General features: G+C 54.2%; 6 protein-coding genes across 6 annotated transcripts; 3 read left to right on the top strand and 3 right to left on the bottom strand.

Annotated features, from left to right (window-relative positions):
- Window positions 1-1,758: 1,758 nt before the first annotated feature.
- On the bottom strand, window positions 1,759-4,284 carry GUITHDRAFT_103211 (hypothetical protein; the record flags this gene model as incomplete). The annotated part of the gene is made up of 6 exons (XM_005838219.1): window positions 1,759-2,043; window positions 2,105-3,098; window positions 3,216-3,274; window positions 3,386-3,456; window positions 3,508-3,840; window positions 3,897-4,284. The coding sequence occupies 6 exons, from the start codon at window positions 4,282-4,284 to the stop codon at window positions 1,759-1,761; spliced, it is 2,130 nt and encodes a 709-aa protein (XP_005838276.1).
- Window positions 4,285-5,578: 1,294 nt separating this feature from the next.
- On the bottom strand, window positions 5,579-6,009 carry GUITHDRAFT_103210 (hypothetical protein; the record flags this gene model as incomplete). The annotated part of the gene is made up of 3 exons (XM_005838218.1): window positions 5,579-5,804; window positions 5,848-5,894; window positions 5,941-6,009. 3 exons carry the CDS (start codon window positions 6,007-6,009, stop codon window positions 5,579-5,581), a joined length of 342 nt encoding a protein of 113 aa, XP_005838275.1.
- Window positions 6,010-8,649: 2,640 nt separating this feature from the next.
- Window positions 8,650-9,096, top strand: GUITHDRAFT_66176 (hypothetical protein; the record flags this gene model as incomplete). Its single annotated transcript, XM_005838217.1, has 1 exon — window positions 8,650-9,096. The coding sequence occupies one exon, from the start codon at window positions 8,650-8,652 to the stop codon at window positions 9,094-9,096; it is 447 nt and encodes a 148-aa protein (XP_005838274.1).
- A 1,329-nt stretch (window positions 9,097-10,425) lies between these two features.
- GUITHDRAFT_66106 (hypothetical protein) lies at window positions 10,426-11,418 on the top strand (the record flags this gene model as incomplete). Its single annotated transcript, XM_005838216.1, has 2 exons — window positions 10,426-10,556; window positions 10,629-11,418. 2 exons carry the CDS (start codon window positions 10,426-10,428, stop codon window positions 11,416-11,418), a joined length of 921 nt encoding a protein of 306 aa, XP_005838273.1.
- Window positions 11,419-13,536: 2,118 nt separating this feature from the next.
- Window positions 13,537-14,652, bottom strand: GUITHDRAFT_134774 (hypothetical protein; the record flags this gene model as incomplete). Its single annotated transcript, XM_005838215.1, has 7 exons — window positions 13,537-13,667; window positions 13,718-13,757; window positions 13,805-13,868; window positions 13,904-14,115; window positions 14,169-14,372; window positions 14,403-14,478; window positions 14,630-14,652. The coding sequence occupies 7 exons, from the start codon at window positions 14,650-14,652 to the stop codon at window positions 13,537-13,539; spliced, it is 750 nt and encodes a 249-aa protein (XP_005838272.1).
- A 2,397-nt stretch (window positions 14,653-17,049) lies between these two features.
- On the top strand, window positions 17,050-18,193 carry GUITHDRAFT_85170 (hypothetical protein). Its single transcript, XM_005838214.1, has 3 exons — window positions 17,050-17,104; window positions 17,158-17,889; window positions 18,098-18,193. The coding sequence occupies exons 1-2, from the start codon at window positions 17,067-17,069 to the stop codon at window positions 17,657-17,659; spliced, it is 540 nt and encodes a 179-aa protein (XP_005838271.1). The 5' UTR covers window positions 17,050-17,066; the 3' UTR covers window positions 17,660-17,889; window positions 18,098-18,193.
- Window positions 18,194-18,578: the final 385 nt, after the last annotated feature.

Below are 18,578 nucleotides of genomic sequence, written 5' to 3'. Positions count from 1 at the left end.
GAAGCGGAGGGTGTCAGGATGCAGATGGAGTAGGATTTACTGGCAGTAGGTAAAAAGTGCCTCAGGGTACCGTCCGTCGAGATGGCAAGAGGGATGAACGCTCGAGGGGACTCTCGTTCTCGAAAGTAGGATTTACTGGCAGAAGGTAAAAAGTGCCTCAAGCAAAACAAAGCAGGAACAAGCTAACCCTCCTGGCACACAGCGCACAGCGAGAAGCTGCACAATCACACACAAAACACAAGCCCGAAAACAACCAGCACTGCTGGCAACCGTCAGCAGACCCGGCATCGCCAGCCCAAGCGCGAAGCCGCGCAGACAAGCAGCCGAAGGGTCAAGCAATCAAGCAACAAGCAGCAGGAGCATGCAGGAGGAATAAAATCCCTCGACGGCAGGTACCCTCCCATCCTCATGGCCGCAAGATGACCAGACGCGGCATCGCCAGCCCAAGCGCGAAGCCCGCCGCGCAGACAAGCAGCCTAAGGGTCAAGCAATCAAGCAACAAGCAGCAGGAGCATGCAGGAGGAAGAAAATCCCTCAGACGCGATACCCGGAGGCAGCCGACTGACCACTGTCAGCAAAGCTGGCGGCCGCGTACGGACCTGCTGCTCAGGTCTTAGCTCGCAAACGCGCCGCCACCTATCAGCCCCTCTGGAATACGGATTGCCTCACTATGCAGCTGACACTGGAGGCGCTCTTGTTTCCGGGTGCGAGGCGCATGACGCCCTTGCGGGCACAAGCACTTCTCGAGCCCGAGGACAGCTCCTCCTCGGACTTTGTCGAGTCGCCCGAGGAGGAGTCTTCGCCGGAGGTCTCCGACTCCGATGGGGGAAACACTTCGCCTTGGCGCGGAGCTGGCGAGGCGTCTCCGTCCCTCACTGTGACGTCGGGTGCCTCCGGAGAGCTCGACACCACGGTGTTGGTTTCGGCTACCGCTGACTCCGAGGCTAGCGAAGAGGACTACCTCGAGCGGTACCGTGCTCCTGTGTCCAGCCTCCCTCCGTCCGCTGCCCCAGGCGGACCCCCGGGCAACGCCGGCTCCTTGTCGGCGGCTGCCCTTTCTCCGTCCGCGGCCGCCCGCTTTGTGGCGGCAGCGGACGTCTCGACTGACAGTGGTCAGTCGGCTGCCTCCGGGTATCGCGTCTAAGGGATGTTATTCCTCCTGCATGCTCCTGCTGCTTGTTGCTTGATTGCTTGACCCTTAGGCTGCTTGTCTGCGCGGCTTCGCGCTTGGGCTGGCGATGCCGGGTCTGCTGACGGTTGCCATTTACCTTCTGCCAGTAAATCCGTCCTGCTGCCAGCAGTGCTGGTTCTTTTCGGGCTTGTGTTTTGTGTGTGTTTGTGCAGCTTCTCGCTGTGCGCTGTGTGCAAGCGGGTTTAGCTTGTTCCTGCTTTGTTATGCTTGCCTTCGCGCTTGGTTTAGGGTTTTAGGTTTTATTGGTTTAGGAGGCCGCCGAATAAAGGATTTACTGGCAGAAGGTAAAAAGTGCCTCAAGCAAAACAAAGCAGCCGCCGGCCTCAAAAGCAGGCCGCCGGATTCCAGCAGCCTCTTGTTTGAGAGAGGAGAAGTCGGCGACGCCCAGGGACTTCCGAGGCTGGTGGAAGCAGAATGAACATAAGAATAAATTTCACATCAGATCCGAGTAGTCGTCTCCCACCGAGTAGTCGTCTCTCACCGAGTAATCGTCTCTCACCGAGTAGTCGTCTCTCACCGAGTAGTCGTCTCTCACCGAGTAGTCGTCTGCCACGAAATCCCTGACTCTATCTCAGGAATAGCGTCCTGAACAGCCGCAGGCGCATTTCCAGCAGCTCGTCGGCTGCCATCCTCATCATCGCCGCCTTCCCCAGCCAATCTTTCTTCTCCTGCATCTCCATGATCTTCTGCTCAATGGTCCCTTGGCACATGTAGCGGATGATGGTGACTGGGCGCGTCTGCCCGATGCGGTGGAGCCGATGCATGGCCTGCTCGTCAACTGCCGCGTTCCACCATGGTTCCATCATGTAAGCTCTTGACGCCATGGTGAGCGAGAGCCCCACGCCTCCCACCTAGCTGGAGGTCAGAGCGAGGTGATGGGAGCAGGGGGAAGGAGATGGAAAGGATTCTGACCTTGGTGCTGAGGAGGAGCAGGGCGCCTTGAGGATAAGAGTCGAAGTCTTGTATCAGCCGCCGGCGCTGGACGATGCTGGTCTTGCCATCGATACGAAAGACGGGGATGCCAGCAGCGATCAAGGCACTTTCTGTCTCATCCAAACATGAGAGGAAGTTGGAAAACACGACAGACTTGACTGTCTTGTCTGCTTGCAGAGCCTCCTGCACATCGAGGAGAAGCGCATGAATCTTGGGGTTCAGCCTCTGTTCCTCCTCTTCCCGCTCCTCCTCTTCCGCTTGCACCCGATCCGTCTGCCTCTCCCCGTCCTCGTCCTCGTCGGATGCGTTGCGAGCAAGGTTCTGTTGAGCCTCCCGCGTTTGCTCTACCGAGAACACGTCGCCCTTTGAAAATTTGCCGCGGCATAGGGGACAGACAGCGTCTCCGCCGGAAGAAAGTTGCAGGAGCTTCATGACACAGTCCTCGCAGAAGCAGTGACAGCAGGAGCGAATTACCCGCTTCGTCTCCTCGTCGAGGTCATCCAGGCAGACGACACATTCCATGGTTTCCTCCTTGCCAGAAAGCTTCTCCAACATCTTGTCCGCCTCCTCCCGCGTGAGCAGCTTCGTCGCGTTCTCCTCGTCTCCTGCCTGCTGCGCTTTCTTCCTCTCCATATACCTCAACACGTACCTTGCCCTCTCCATCCTCTGCTGGGAGACCCCGCGAGAGGAGCAGCAGGTCTGTCGGAGGCGGAGGATACACTCGAGTACTGAGGAGTACCTCCTCATGACCGCTGCTCCTCCATGCTCGTCGAGGGCAAAGAAGACAGAGCTGGCGGACTCGAAGAGCAAGTTGTACATGTCAAGGTGATGGCCGTGGAGACGGACAGTGTGAGTCTGGATGGAGAGAGGAGGAAGAGAAGAAGCGAGGAGAGCCTTGGATCGCCTCAAGCAGAATGCCTGCATCACCACCCGCAGTCGCGTGATGCCGAGGGAACCCTGCGTCTTCAAGAGCCTGTCAAGGAAAACCAACGGAATTAGCGTAATGAAAAGGTGAGAGGAGGAGGGAGGAGGAGGAGGAGGAGGAAAGAAGAGGTTTCACTTTTTGACGTATGTCAGCCAGGTAGAATACTTGTCGAGCGGTTCCACTCTAAGAAACTGCAAGAGAGACTGGATATCGTCCACATCATTCTGCAATGGCGTTGCTGTCAAACACCACCGGTTAATTGCCGTCAGTTGCAGACAAGCTCGATGACTTCTTGTTTTCCTGTTCTTGATCCAATGCGCTTCATCGAGGATTACTCGCCACCATCTCATGTCGAACATGTCGATGTTCTGGTTTCCGATGATGTCTTGTTTCGAAGATCGTCGTCCTGTATAATACAAGAGTGATGAAAGATGATAGGATCCACATGCAAACTCACCGTCCTTCTTGACATGTGTTGCATTGCGATTCAAGAGCCATCTTTGATAGAGATTCCTCAAGGTCTCATAGCTTGTAAGAACAACATCGTAATCAGACAGACTGCGTGAGGACACGTTGCAACTTCTTTGCAGGTATTTCGAGTGGAGTACCATCTTGGTCATCTTGCCATCCTCAATGTGCCTTTCGATCTGCGAGTCCCAGCTGGTCAAGACAGAAACCGGACAGACAATCAGTGTCTTTGCTCGCTTGCATCCACTTTCAGCCTTGTCAGCTCGGAGAGCGCGATCGGGATCGTTGGATAGGATGAGAGACAGAACCTGTATTGTCTTGCCTGTTTGAACCGCATCACATCATTTGAAGGGGACAGTTTTTCAACAGGCAGCTCACCCAATCCCATATCATCTGCGAGAATTCCACCGAAGATAGGTTCAGGTCGTGAGGTCCTCCGGACTTTTGCGATCACGCTTTCGTAGTGAGATATCCCTCCATACGCCGTCACTTTCCTCCAGAGAGCTGAGTGAACGAATTCATCCGTGCTAGAACGATTGCTGACGTTGTCAGGTTTGAGTTGGCTGTGGAGGTTGTTCCTGTTCCCATCGCTATCGATCAGTTTGCAGTCTTGTTTGTTCAGTGATGCGTTTGTACAAGTGCTCACGGTTGCGTCTTCTCCTCCATCCCCATCTTGTTGACATTCTCTACTCAACATCCAGTTAATCCCTCGCAACTGGTAATCGTACAGAGTGGTTCGTAGCCCGAGGGTCCGCAATGTTTCCATGCAGACAAGCGAGAGATTGAAGGAGCTTGTAATATTCTGCAAATCATCAATGATACCCTCCAGCGATTCTTGTGAGTTTTGTACAGTCCCAGCTGTCCGATTGATCACGATTGGGGTGTCAAAGATTTCTTGAGTAGCATTCACTATGGTGAAAGGTAGTCCCGACCGTCTCAAGGCCTTGATCGCCCTCTCTCGAACATTACTGCCTCCTGATAGTCTGACGTCGCAATGCCACACTTCCTTTCTCTCCTTCTCATCGTTGGGATCCTCTCCTTGCAAACTTTCGTTTTCTTGAAGAAATTTTTGAAGGTACACTCGCGCCCAACAGCGCTTCCTCCAGGATACCGATGGGATGAATTTGCAAAGAAAACGGGCGACTGGTCCGTCCACGAAGCCTATAAGTTGATAAGCTTCGCAAATCTGCAAGAATGTCAATCGTTCTAAAGAGGATGAAGTAGTTTACAACACGAAACAGGAGTTGAAATCCAATCAGAACATCGCAAAACCCTAGAGTTTGCGAAGAAGCAATTGTTCATCTGAAATCTTCGATATCATATCATCCCATCTCACCTGGCAGACATTTCTCAATATGTCTATGTCTACTTCAAATCCCCAGTGCACATTGACATCTCTCATGCTCTTGGTGAAAACACATGTCGCGTTCATTCTTGCAATGAGCGTACTCGTCCGCTTCTGAGGCTCTCTGTTCGACGATCTCCTCCTTTCCACTCTGCGATGCAAACCGAACGTGAAGGGACTGGCTGTAGGATCCACACCTGCTGCAAGCACTTAGATGAAGACAGGAAGGAGAAGACAAACGGACGGAGACTTGGCTGACGGTGAAAGCAATCGGGAGCTGCAACGGCTGCTTGCATTAGCATGGAGTTTGAATAAGAAAGAAGAGAAGTAAAGGAGTAAAGTATGGAGAATGGAGCCACGAGGAGGTGGTGGAGGATTAGGAAAGAGGAGTAGAAGGGAGGAGGAAGGAGGAAGGAGGAAGGAGGAAGGAGGAAGGAGGAAGGAGGAGGAGGAGGAGGAGGAGGAGGAGGAAGAAGGAGGAGGAGGAAGGGGAGGGAGGAAGAGGAGGGAGGAGGAAGAGGAGGGGGGAGGAGGAGGAGCAGGATGGAGGAGGAGGAGGGAGGAGGAGGAGGGAGGAGAAGCAGGAAGGAGGAGGAGGGAGGAGGAGGAGGAGGAGGAGGAGGAGATCGAGGAAGGAGGAGGAAGGAAAGCTATCGAAGCAGCAGAGAGGAGCAATCCAAAGGGAGATGCGAAGGAAGAGAGGGAGGATGAACAGTCACAAGGGCAGAAACAAATACGCACAGCTTCCGAGGAGCTCCGATGAAGTCCGAGATTCTTTCCAGGGATTACGAACAGCAGGGAAAGCAATTTTGGCTGTATCTTTGGCATCGTCGTCAAGATTGCTGCAGACAGAAAACAAATCATTGGCTCGTCCAACAGCATGAGACGGGACTTGTTCTGTCACTGACTGGTTTCCTTGGTCGAGATTGCTGATGATCCATCTGCTGCCGTAGCTCACTTGAGACCACTGCCAACTCCAAGCACCTCACGGCATCCTCGACATCTCCTTGCGGATCCTGAGCGACAGCCCTCTGCAGTGAAGAGTCAATATGATATGATGGAGTGCTCTGCAGCGACCTTTGCCATTGACCTCGATGCTCCCATCTCCATGAGCCGCGTCACTTTCCACTCCAAATCGTTGCTCATCGCCCCTGATGCGATAAGATGAGGGGAGCAGGGAGGGAAAGAAGGGAGAGAAAAGGGAGAACCATCACCTGAGCTGCTCTCCTCGTTATCAGACTGCCAGTCGTTTCCTCCACCTGAGCTGCTCTCCTCGTTATCAGACTGCCAGTCGTTTCCTCCTCTACACGGATGTATGCGACTCCGGAGCTGAAAGATCCTGGAGAACGTGCTGCTGCTACCTCCGACTGCCTGTTGTACCCTTGATTGCAAGGGAGGACAGAGGAGCAGAAGGATGACGATCTTGAGCATCTTCGTGATCATCTGATCGGGAGACATCCAAGCCCTTGTCATGAATCCTCACTCGACCAGGAGCATGTGGGAACTCCGGTTCCACGGTAGTTGTGTGCAGCAGCTGCCACTGCCGTCAACTTGTCATGTTTTTTTTGTCTCCTCTCCTTGTCTTTCTCATCCTGCTCCCTCCTCCTTCTCCAGCTCCCTCCCCCTGTCCTGTCCTGTCCTGTCCTCTCTTCTCCTCTCCACGCGAAGGTAAGGTTATACACCCTACCCCTCATGAAGGACTTTTTAATTACCAGAAAGGGATTAAATGCCCCTGCTCCTGCTCCTGCTCCTGCTCCTGCTCCTGCTCCTGCTCCTGCTCCTGCTCCTCCTGCTCCTGCTCCTCCTGCTCCTGCTCCTCTGCCCTCTCTTTGTCCATGTGTCCGTCTCTCTTGTCCATCGAGAAGACATATTAAGCAAGCCTTGCCCTACCTTCCTCCTCCCTTTCCTCCTCTCTTTCCCTTCTCCCTCCCTTCCTCCTTCCTCTCCTTCCCTTCCCTTCCCTTTTCTCTATCTATCGCTTCTCTTTCCTTGTCTCTCCCTCACATCACCTGACCTCTCCCTTCCTTCTCCCTTCCCTTCTGTTTCCCTCCCCTCGATCCTCTCCTCTTCCTCTGCTTATCCTACCGAGCTCTGTCAGGACCCCTCCTTTATCCCTCCCTCCCACCCCTCCCCCACGGTCCAACTATAATCCTACCAGAGAGGCTCAGGGGGAGGGAGGGGTGGAGGAGGAAGGGGCGGGAGGGGGTGGTGGGGTGGGGTCGAGAGTTCAACCCTCTTTCTCATTGAGGGTCACGTTGTCCTCCCGGCTGCACTACAAGGGCCCGGGCCTGGCGGGTGAAGGACCCCTTTCCCCCATTCCTCCTCCACCCCAACCCTCCTTGTCCGTTCCCACCCCTCCCTTCCCCTCTCGTCTCGTTAACTTCCTCCCCTACTCTCTCTCATGACCCCCACCCTCCCCCGGGCCCGGCTCACCTCCAGCCACAACCACCCACCCCTCTCTTCCCCCAACCTCTCTTCCCCTCGCGTCCCCTCAGCCTGCCGACAGCGCGCGTTGAGGTCGCCATGGCCGGCAGCTCGCCTGCTCGGTCCTGCAGCTGCTCGGTCACCTGCTGGGGAGGCAAGTGCGACAGCGGGTGCTGAGGCTGGCAAGTCATAGGGATGCTGGCTTCGATCTTTCTTGTTCTGGTATGTCTTGCTCAACGAATGGTAACATCTCGAATGGATCTAATAGTGCTGCGTAAGAATTGACATCGTCACATACTTTCATCCTGATCTGACATTGTTCTGGCTTCAATCTTGTATTGAAAACCTCACAGAATGTAAGTCAATCAAATTCCAAACAGTTCATGGGTAATGGTTTTGCTTGTATTGACTGGTTGACTCAGTGCATCAAATCTCGAGGATGGATGAACTATGAGAGGGTGCATGATTGTTTTGAGTGATGCATATAAACCTGACGTTTGAACTGACGGATGCTATTGACGTTTGAACTGACGGATGCTATTGACGTTTGAACTGACGGATGCTATTGACGTTTGAACTGACGGATGCTATTGACGTTTGAACTGACGGATGCTATTGACGTTTGAACTGACGGATGCTATTGACGTTTGAACTGACGGATGCTATTGACGTTTGAACTGACGGATGCTATTGGCAGTTTGCATGCGAACATTGCGAGAAACGGGTCAGTACTGTAGCTAATGCTTATGTGACTGGGACCTACACGACTCCTGGAACTGCCAACGTGAACTATGTCGCGACTCCTGAAATTATCTACGGCAAAACTCCTGAAATTGTCTACGGCACCTACACGACTCCTGGAACTGCCCACGGCACTTACCCGGCGAATGAGATTCTTACTGGAACTGCCGTCTGGAGCACTCCTTACCAGCCTGATACCAGAGAAATCTCCGGCCCGTACATGTCTCTACCATACACTGGATCGACGAAAGGATGCGTGCAACAGGAGGACCAGGAGCGCAAAGCGAGGGAGGAGAAGCAGCCCAGAGAGAGAGAGCAGCAAGATTTTTTTCTTGGCCATATATCATCATTGGACTTCAAGTCCTTCACGCACCTGCAGTAGATCGGCTCAGGCTCCTTCAAGCTCGTCTACAGGGCTCGGTGGCTGCAGCCGCGGGGGAGTAGCGCTGAGGTTGCCATCCAGCGAATCCTAGGCAGCGGACCCACTGGAAGGAGAGAGGAGTTCGAGCAGGAGGTCAAGATCTTCCAGCAGCTTCCGGCGACTACTGCCTGTTGACTGAGTTTGCTTCCAAGGGCTCTCTCGATGTGATCTTGTCCAACTTTGCTGAGGAGGAGGAGACGATGAGTCCGCTGGTGCAGCTGCAGGTGGCGAGGCAGATCTGTGACGGGATGGACCAGCTGTCGCTGCTTGAGGTTGTGCATCGGGACCTGGCAGCAAGGAACGTGCTTGTGTTCAGCCTCGACCCGCAGGATCACCTTGCAACGGCTCGGCCCGTGCGGTTGATGGTGCCGGAGAGCATCGAGAGAAGACAGTACTCGGAGAAGAGCGACGTGTGGGCGTTCGGGGTGACCATGTGGCTGGTCTGGACTTACGGCAAAGTCCCTTACTGGGCCATCACCGACGATTCGCTTGTAGGACCCAGGGTTGTGTACGGGGAGCGACTAGCGGCTCCGTCATCATGTTCTCCTCAAGTCTATTTGATCATAAGATCGCAGCCAGCAATGCGTCGTCTGCATCGATGCGGCGTCGCCGCCGTCACGGGTGGTGTTGGTCTCGGCTACTGCTGACTCGGAGGCTAGCGAAGAGGACTACATGCGTCACCTCGAGCGGTACCGTGCTCCTGTGCCCAGCCTCCCTCACAGGCGGACCCCCGGGCAGCGCCGGCTCCTTGTCGGCGGCTGCCCTTTCTCCGTCCGCGGCCGCCAGCTTTGTGGCGGCGGCGGACGTCTTGACTGACAGTGGTCAGTCGGCTGCTTCCGGGTATCGCGTCTAGGGGAGTTTCCTCTCGGACGTTCCCCAGCTCGACCATTTTCTTGCGCCATTTGGCAAAGACTCTGGGATGACCCGCATCGATCACGATTTTGTTCGCCCGCATCCACTCCCATGAGAGGATCATGTCCGCATGCGGCAAGTCAAGCATGTAGAACGATCCACTACTCTTGAAACTTGAGCCTACACCCAATTTCGTCCCTCCGGACGGATGACAGTTTCCAACGGATCGTACGCATGTGACTGCGACGACATCACTGTCACCGTAGGAAAGCGCTGCTCTGCTGACCCATTCAATGTCTCCTTCACAAAGTCCGAGACAACACTACCCGACTGAATGCTCGTCCGGAGTCCTATCCATGTTTTCTTGAACAACTTCTTTCAACACAACAACTCCGAGAGGAAAACCAGGCCTTCGCGTACCAAAATGTTATGAAAACTTCCTACAAGTATCTCTCAACCTAGTGTCGACACACGAAGTGATCCCGTCAAGAAACCAAACTTGAAAGAGCAAGCGCGCGACCGCAATGCACAAACCAACGGTACTTTATTCTAAACCGACGTTAGAGATAAAGAAAAGTAAGTAATCTAATTTCCTAAGAAACAATATTGCCTAGGACAGCTACTTAAGAGAGACGAAAAGTCAGTGAACATAGTCATCCCTCTCGCCATCTCGACGTGACTATCACCTCTTTTTCGGATGATACTAATAAGAGAGTGACGGGTGACTGGGGATTCTCAGTAGACGTAGTAGACTCGGCGGTCACGCGGACACCGGGCCGTTACGCCGGCCGGCCGCCGCGCGCGGGGCCCGCCGCCGCCGTCACCCCGGGTGCGGCAAACTTGAAAGGACCAATGTACCCTACCCCCTTGTCACGAAGCTTGGAACATACGTAAGAGGGGTACCGGGGCAAAGGAGAATTTCTAGAAAGACGAGACAGACGGTGGCAAAGGCTTGGGAGGAGAGAGGAAGGGAGGAAGGGAGGAGGAGGAGGAGGAGGAGGATATGATCGGGATCCTGTGCGCCTGCATCCGTTTCTTCAAGATTCGAAGACTTCTACGTGTTCACCTGCCTCTCATCGTCAGCTGATCTCCTCAACACCTCATCTCAATCCTCATAACACACAATGCAAACTGACGAGGTTTCGTGGCAAGACATTGATAAAGTCAGGTACTACTCGTTCGGGTATGCTGCTTTCCTCCTCATCCGCATTCCTACCCATCCCTTCTGGGTGGTCAAGACGAGGTTGCAGATGCAGTTGGAGCCAGCGGCTCCGCATGCCGTCCCAGCCTCTTTGCACTCTATGCGCAGCCTCAAGATGCCAGTGAGAGCGTCGCATCGCCTCAACGCGGACCTTGTTTATGACGGCACGTTCGACGCCTTCAAGAAGATGTCGCGGCATGAAGGCATTCGCTCGCTCTTCAAAGGCTTCGGCGTCGGTTGTGTTGGCATCTTAGCCATGCAGCTGGACAACACGGTGTTGGAGGTGTCTAGGCATGAGCTGATGAGGCTGCAAACAGACTCGCTGGTCCTCTCAGGCTTTGACTTCCTCTGCAACTCAGCCGCTGGAGCCTTGGCAGCTCTTGTCTCCCACACCGTCTCCGTGCCTGTTGAGGTGTTGGCGCAAAAGCAGATGATGAGTCGGCGCAAGGATGGGTCATACTCCGCGACCCCTCCGCTGATGCGCGTGGTGAAGGAGACGTGGAGAAAGGAAGGATGGAGAGGCTTCTACAGGGGCTTCGGGGCCTCGCTGCTGGTTCATGCTCCCTACAACTCGGTATGGTGGGCAGCCTACATTCACTTCAAGTCGCAACTGGCTCAGCGAATGCCAGCACAGGGCAAGGGCTGGCGAATGGCGCAAGAGGCAACAGCTGGGGGGCTGGCTGGTGTGCTTGCAGTCTACCTGACAAACCCGTTCGACGTGGTTAAGACTAGGATGCAGCTTAGCGAGGGACAGCACCGCAGCTCCGACTTCCTCTCCATCCTTCGCAAGCTGGTGCGGACGGAGGGACTGACAAGCCTGCTGAAGGGAGTCGAAGCTCGAGCCCTCGTGAGCGTCCAGTCGTCCATCATGTTTGTCACGGCCTACGAGCTTGTGAAGCGAATGAGCAAGAAATAAAGCAACGATGACTGGAGAAGTAGAAACACACTAGTTGCTGTAAGATGGCCTCAGCAACCCTTCTATTTACAACATCGTCATCACCATCATTGCAAACTCACATTTATCTGCATGTGGACCGGATATATCTTGCTATTGCGCTATCCCCTTTGCTTATGTCGACGATCAGCCGATCCAGAACGTCGGGAGGGAGGCGAGACAGCATCAAAAGCCCTTGTTCCATCAATCCTCGCCAGACCTCCTCGTGATCTCTCGAACTCTCTTCCCAATTTATCTCCAATCTCAGCTCTGCCTCTTCATCGTTCATATCCATCCTCCCGAGCACCTCACCATTGCTGCATGCAGGCTCCTCTTCTTTCTCCTCCTCTCTCTCCTCCTCCTCCTCCTGCTCCTCCTGCTCCTCCTGCTCCCTCGGGCTGCAAACAGCTTCTGGCTCTTTTTGTTGCCACCAGTGAGTGACAGGCTCGGGTCCCGGTTCGCTTGATGGAAGGCAAGTCCCATTCGGACTCATGTCCTCCTCCTCCTGCTCCTCCTGCTCCTCCTCCCTCCCCCCCCCCCCGCTTGCTTTCGCATTTTGGTCAGCACTCTCCCAAAGTATTTCGTCAACGACTTCCTCGTAGTCTTGAGTGCCGTGTGAGCTTGTGGGTTCCTGCCTGATTTCAGGTGGAGAAAGCGAAGGAAAGTGCGAAAAGGAGAGGAAGGGAGGGGGGAATAGGAAACAAAGGAGCACGAAAGGTCGGGGGCATAGGAGACGGAAGGAGAGTAGCATGCCTTGGGAGAGGAGCTAGAAGGAAACTGCGAGTAGGTGTCATACTTGGCGAGGATCTGATCAGCCATGGAATCGTACTTCTCAAGGTCCTGTGATACGATACAAGAATCATGAGCCATGTAACCATGACAGCAAAAAAGAAGAGGAAGAATAAGGAGGAGGAGGAAGGAGGAGGAGGAGGAGGAGGAGGAACGAGGAGCGAGGAGGAGGAGCGAGGAGGAGGAAGAGCGAAATGGAGGAGGAGCGAGAAAGAGAAAAAAGAGGATGAGTAGCTCGATGACTAGCAGAAAGGGAAGGGAAGACGGGGATCTGGGCGGGATGTCAAACCTTGAGTAGCTGATCGCTGATGGGCGACAGGTCGACCTTGTGCTGATGGAAATGCCGAGGCAGACAGGCGTGAGGGAGGTAAAGGCTGAAGGTCTTCTGCTGCAGGGGGATCGGAGGCTTTTGCCTGCCATGCCGTGGAGGCCGAGGGTCTGCGTCCTAGGTGAGGAGCGTGAGAGGCAGACGCTGGTAAACGACAAGCAGGCGAGGCAGGAGGAGCAGCAGCATCCCATCCTCCAGGGATGTCGATAGACGGCAGACGATGGACGGGAATCTCCTCCTTAAACGAGGCTGCTGGACGATCGTCAGATGCATCAGTCTCAGTCGGATGCTCACGTCGCCCCCGGGGTCTCGTTCCTCGCGCCAGAGGATTCCTCAGACGAGGAGGAGCGGTTGCCGGCGGTGGCTGCCGCACGCGGAAGATTAACGGGGGGATGTTTGACAAAGGAAACGAGTCACCACAGACGAGCGATAGAGCAGGCGGCCAGTGACCTGGCTTCCCAGCTGTGCAAGTGCGTCACGACAAGCTCCTCCCTCCTCCCCTCCCAATCATCACCTGGAGCGGTTGCGGGGCAGGAACAGAACCGTAGCCCCAAGTTCGACTCACTGACCTGGGAGGAGAACGTCTTCGGTTACGACTTGCTGTGGTGCGAGAGGAGGAAGGACGAGGATGATGGAGGGTCTTGATCCATGAAAGAATCTCCTCCGCCTATTGTCAACGTCACTTGATACCATTGCACTCCTTCTCGTCACTACAACTTCTTCCTTCCAAGGCCCGCCTGCCCTTACTAGTGCTGCTATACCCTATTGCTTCCAAAATTTTGATCTGTTGGTACCTTTCCAATGGCTTCAAAGGCATGCTTGATGCTGGGACGATCATACCATGCCGCAATGAAGTCTCTTCCATCTTGTTCCACACCTTGCATCGGACGAGACTCGTGCTGGGTGAAAAGCGAGGTCAAATTCATTCTCCTCTATTGTCCGCCTCCCCGTCATCGCAATTTCTTCTTTCATACATCGCAATCTCATCGTCCCCCCACATTGTTGACGGCATCACAATAGTTTTTGTTCATCATCGCGAACATCGATAAGTTCATTGCCACCTGCGACATCTTTGGTCCCACAGTCTCGAGTGGCGGACGACGAGTCTGAGGACCTACCGTTGACATGATGAGGAAGCGAAAGCAAGTCAAGTCGTTCCCTCACCTTCCTCGCCTCTCCTCATCTGCTCGCTGACGCCCAGCACCTGCCGCACACCTACCATCACCTTGCGCAATATCGTTTAGCTCGAACCTCTGACTTCTCCCGAGCGTTACGACGCTGAGGGCCTGACGACGCGAAAGGAGCCGGGCGCGAGCTGAAGGAGAGGGTCAGTCGAGTCAAACATGTCACTTCAAGTCACTTTGCTGCTGGAGGTCCTGCTGGAGCATGGCAACGCCTTTCTCTGCCACCTTGTGAGCTGAGCTACAAGCAAGCACAACAAGGACCGAGAGTCGGCCGCCGAACGAGCCACGTCCTGTCTGCTCGCTCTCGTCGCCGAGGGTTGCCGAGCAATGAACGCCGTGGCTGGTCTCAAAGGCCGCTGATAAGCAAGGTGAGCAGCCCTGCCGTCGCGTCGTCGATCAGGAGAAGTGGAGGGTCGAGCTGCCTCGCGTACTTCTGGCTGAGATAGAGAGTCCTCCTCCTCTAGCGATGCAATCTCTCCCGTCTTACGGACTTCGCACCACCTATGACGAGATACGAACGGCATCCCATCTCTTGAGAGCTTCTCACGGTCAGAAAGAGGCGGAGGAACAGTGGCAGGTACCAAGAGATTGTTGGCTTCGATCAGTGCTTTGCGAGGAAGAGGTTTGAACTTGAGCTGCAGACGAGGAGGAAGCATCACCGACACCTGTCTTTCAAACGCTTCCCTGCTTGCTTCAGGGCTTGACGATTGTTCGCTCAAACTTCCATAGTCAATGTGCAGCCTGACAGTTGCATCAGACACCGAAGGCGTTTCAAACCAACTCTAGTAATTCCATTCGAGGCGTAGCCTGGTAATGTTTCCTCCCTTTCTACTGTCCCATTATCTCCTAATGTGCTCCTCATCTCCCCCAAGTTCTTCTCCCCCTCCCTCACCTTCCGCTCTTCCACTGCTGCATTGCGGCAGTCAGTCCTTCAGTTGACAAAACAACTCAGTTGACTGGATGTAACGTATATGTAACGGCCCACACCCCATATCAGCGACGAGAAGAGTATTTTTACTCGGTTTCCGTATGGCACTCCGCTAGGACCTCAGGTAGAGGAAGCCTTTACCGAGGTCCTAGGGATTTTTCGGTATTTCCTCGGCCTTAGCTAAAGTGGGTCTTAGGCCTTCTAGGAAATATTTGTAGGGAGTCCTAGGAACGTTTTTAAAGGGAAAGGCAGGTCGCCACGAACAGTCGCTGCTCCGCCATGCCGCTCCTTCATCGGAGGCGGTCAGCCTCCTGGTGAGGCTACCTTCAATGCTGCTGGGTACAACAGCGGGGCTGGTATCTACAATTGGAAAAACAACATCTGGACATGGAACAGCCAGAAGGAGATGCGAGATTTTTGCACTCTGCAGGTCAGATGTCCAACACCTTCGTTGGCTGCAGAGTTTCAGACCCGTACTACAACGCGTGGAACGACCTCGATGACCGCTCCTCTCCCTTCAAGTCCATCAGCACCCCTGTAGACACAGGCTCTGTCGACTCGTGGCTCTCGAACGTCGGCGGAGGCATCTACTAGAGCACGGAGACTACTGAGAGGTCAACTAGGACGTCTTTTAAGAGCCGACAAGTTCTTGAGACACATCATGGCCATCTATCTTGTTCAGCGAAACGAGTACATCTCTGTTGAACACGCACTCGTTATCCCTCCCCTTGAATTAACCCTCCCCTTGAATGAGATTTAATGTGTTGGTAGAACTGCAGGCATGTGGGGGCGGGTTACTACATGATTCACTCGACTTGATGGACTCAATTGTCTTGAGATCGACCTGTTTGAGAATCTCGTCCGCGATCTCCTGTAGGGACTTCTTGTTGTCTAAGCTCGTTGGCGATGTAGGAGTCGAAAAGGCATTGTAGTACCTTCATCCTGTATCAGAACGTAAGTAGTGGCAAACATACTCTCAGACATTTCAAGCTGTTGCTCACAGAGTTCACTAAGTGGAGGTGGAAGAATGAGAAAGCTTTGAACTTATGGCGAAGAAGTCAGGCCAGAAGCCCCTTGATGACATGGACAAGCATTTCCAAGGTCCAAGGGAGAGAATGGAAGACATTCCTGAGCGTATAGAGCATGTGAGTGTACAGGTGTAGAACAGAAGCGATCAAAGAAGCGCAAGGTCAGATGATTAAGGAGAACGCAAAACAAGTCCAACTCACCAAAAACGAAAATCGTGCGATCATATTGTCCAGGGGTGAAAGGTTCAGGTTCAACTGCTTCACCATCCACTTCTTAAAAGCATGCTAGTGGCAGTGCGGGCCTGAGCCTGCGCAGGAGGTACTCAGTCGACCCGTGACTCGCACTTGACGATACCATGGGAAGGTAGGTACCAGCCTCCCCGCCCCAGGCTCGCAACTTGAAAGGAGCACAAGCAGCCGTCGCACTTCACCGACGCTTCGCTGCTGCTCGTGGTCATTGACGGCAGACTCGAGCAGGCGCTTCAAGCAATCCGCGTGATACTCGTTCCCGCAGGTCAAGCTGACGAGGTCCGATCGCTGCTGTTGTCGACGGTCTGACTCGGCGAGTCGGGCCCGGCGGCGCCGCGCCATCGGGCGGCGCTGGAGCGGATGGAGGTCCGGCAGCGGGGGATGGGCGGCCGTCTGGCAGCTGCAGTCGCGGTCGATGAGATGGCCGGGAGGCAGGACTGCATCGCAGTTTTACGCAGTCGTTCAGTTGTCGCAGCCTTGCCATGATTGGATGTACCGTATGTGTAACGGAAATGAGGGATCATAGTGGGTATGAGGGTCAATCAGGCACGTGCGGCCATGCAGCCCAACATTTCTCGGAGAGGAGGAAGAGGGAGAGGGAGAGGGAGAGGGAGAGGGAGAGGGAGAGGGAGAGGGAGAGGGAGAGGGAGAGGCAGAGGCAGAGGCAGAGGCAGAGAGGCAGAGGCAGAGGCAGAGGCAGAGGCAGAGGCAGAGAGGCAGAGGAGGCAGAGGCAGAGGCAGAGGCAGAGGGACAGGGAGAGGCAGAGGCATAGGCAGAGGCAGAGGGACAGGGAGAGGCAGAGGCAGAGGAGGCAGAGGCAGAGGAGGGAGAGGCAGAGAGGCAGAGGCAGAGGGACAGGGACAGGGACAGGGAGAGGCAGAGGGAGGGGGAGGGGGAGGCAGAGAGGGAGAGGGAGATAGGGAGAGGGAGAAGACGAGGGAGGGTAGGAGAGAGGGGATGGGGCACAGACATCTGACTGGATGCATCTCCGATACTGATGCTCCTTGTAGTGAAGTACTATTTGTTGAGGGTAGAGACTTAGGTTGCTCGATTCATGATCGGCATGGCCAACAGTTCTTAATTGAGTCTTGACCATGAAAAATTACAGAACTAAAGCACTCCAATGGGAAAGAGAAGTCAATTCGTATCGAAGCATGTCCGGTAATGACCCGAACCTTACTCCTCGTTTGAACGCCTGACTTATGGTTGTGAAGTTTGACAGCCGAGCATGGCTTTCCTGAACCGAAGGACAACGAGTTCATCGTGCGTCTGGTTCGTTCTCGAGGCGGAAATACCATGGAGTGCGAATGTGAGGATGGGCAGACCATACTATGTTGGCTTCCTGCAAAGTTCAGCAAGGTGGTGTGGGCTCAAAGGGGAGATTTTCTTATCGTTGCCCCAAACGCAAAGGAGGAATCGAGCAAAGTAGCAGCGACGATCTCTCATATCCTATTTCCTGAACAAGTTCAGCACCTCAGAAAGTTGAGCTGTTGGCCAGCTGGATTTGATAGCACTGAGTCCAGACAAGAAGGGTCTGCGGCATCGAGCAGGCCGTCACAAGCAGTGAGGGGTGACGATGAAGAAGATGGCGAGGACTCTGATGGGTCAGGGAGTGACCCTGACTTGTTTGTGAACCAGAACCGTCTTCATGACGACTCGTTCGAGGAAAGTGAGAGCGACGAGGCAGAGGAGGAGGAAGGGGAAGAAAACATCTGATTTGATCGTTTTCATCTTATTCTTCAGTCACGAAACTTCAACTTCCCTCCTGAATCAAGGACATCAATTCTATCAACCATGATGGCCGATTATTCATATGTAGATAATGCTGTTCTCAAGACATATGCACTTGCATTGGCCAAAGGAACCCGAGACTCACGAGACCCGAGAGAGAACGAGACCTACGATAAGGCATGGAAGGTCAGACAAGCTTGGTTGATGGCTGAGAGGTATGCACGTCTTCTCTTGGTCTCAGTGCTTGTTGTCCTTGTCTCTGAACCGAGAAATCCGATGATGAAACATATATTTCTTGACCATAGAGGAGCAAATGCTTCTGTTGCTGCGCGTTCTACATGAGATTTCTGAGGATTGCTCTGTTCTTTTGAATGCAGTCAAGATCAGTGTTTTGCTTTGAGTGACTGGGTGGTTTTCCATCAGGTCTGAACTTCCTGGCGACCAAATTTGTGTGTAACTTCAATTGAGCTCTAATAACCCAGAGAGGGAAGTGAATCAGTGAACTTCACTTGAAACGTTTCATTACTGCCCGTGCCTTCCTTCGTTGCCGCATAGCCTAGTAGTCACTGAGATTCTTGCGTGTCGGATGAGTCCGCCTCAGGCGGGGTATTCTAAACAACTAGAGCCCTCATCCCCGCTCATTGCATTCGCGGTTCAGCCAGCTCATGAGCTGGCTCGAGCTAGCGCGAGGGAGCAGAGGAGGGGAAGGGAGGAGAGGGAGGCAGGAGATGCGAAGGAGGAGAGAGAGAGAGGAGCCAGGAACGAGGGGAGAGAGTGAGACAGATAAGGAGGGGAGGGGAGGGGAGGTGAAGAGGGGAGCGGGATAGGAGCGAGAGTAGAGTGGCGACCGGTAGGGATAGTAGAGAGGAGATAGGAGTTGGGTAAGAGGAATAAGCAATAGAAC

This window comes from Guillardia theta (assembly GCF_000315625.1).
Source record: "Guillardia theta CCMP2712 unplaced genomic scaffold GUITHscaffold_12, whole genome shotgun sequence".
Taxonomy (NCBI): Eukaryota; class Cryptophyceae; order Pyrenomonadales; family Geminigeraceae; genus Guillardia; species Guillardia theta.
This window is presented reverse-complemented; position numbering and strand designations above follow the sequence as displayed.

Bases quoted from the DNA above. Each gene is read 5' to 3' on its own strand.
- GUITHDRAFT_85170 (XM_005838214.1), top strand. From the start codon at position 17,067: ATGGGAAAGAGAAGTCAATTCGTATCGAAGCATGTCCG. The intron at 17,105-17,157 runs GTAATGACCCGA...ATGGTTGTGAAG, and splicing joins TTCGTATCGAAGCATGTCCG to TTTGACAGCCGAGCATGGCT.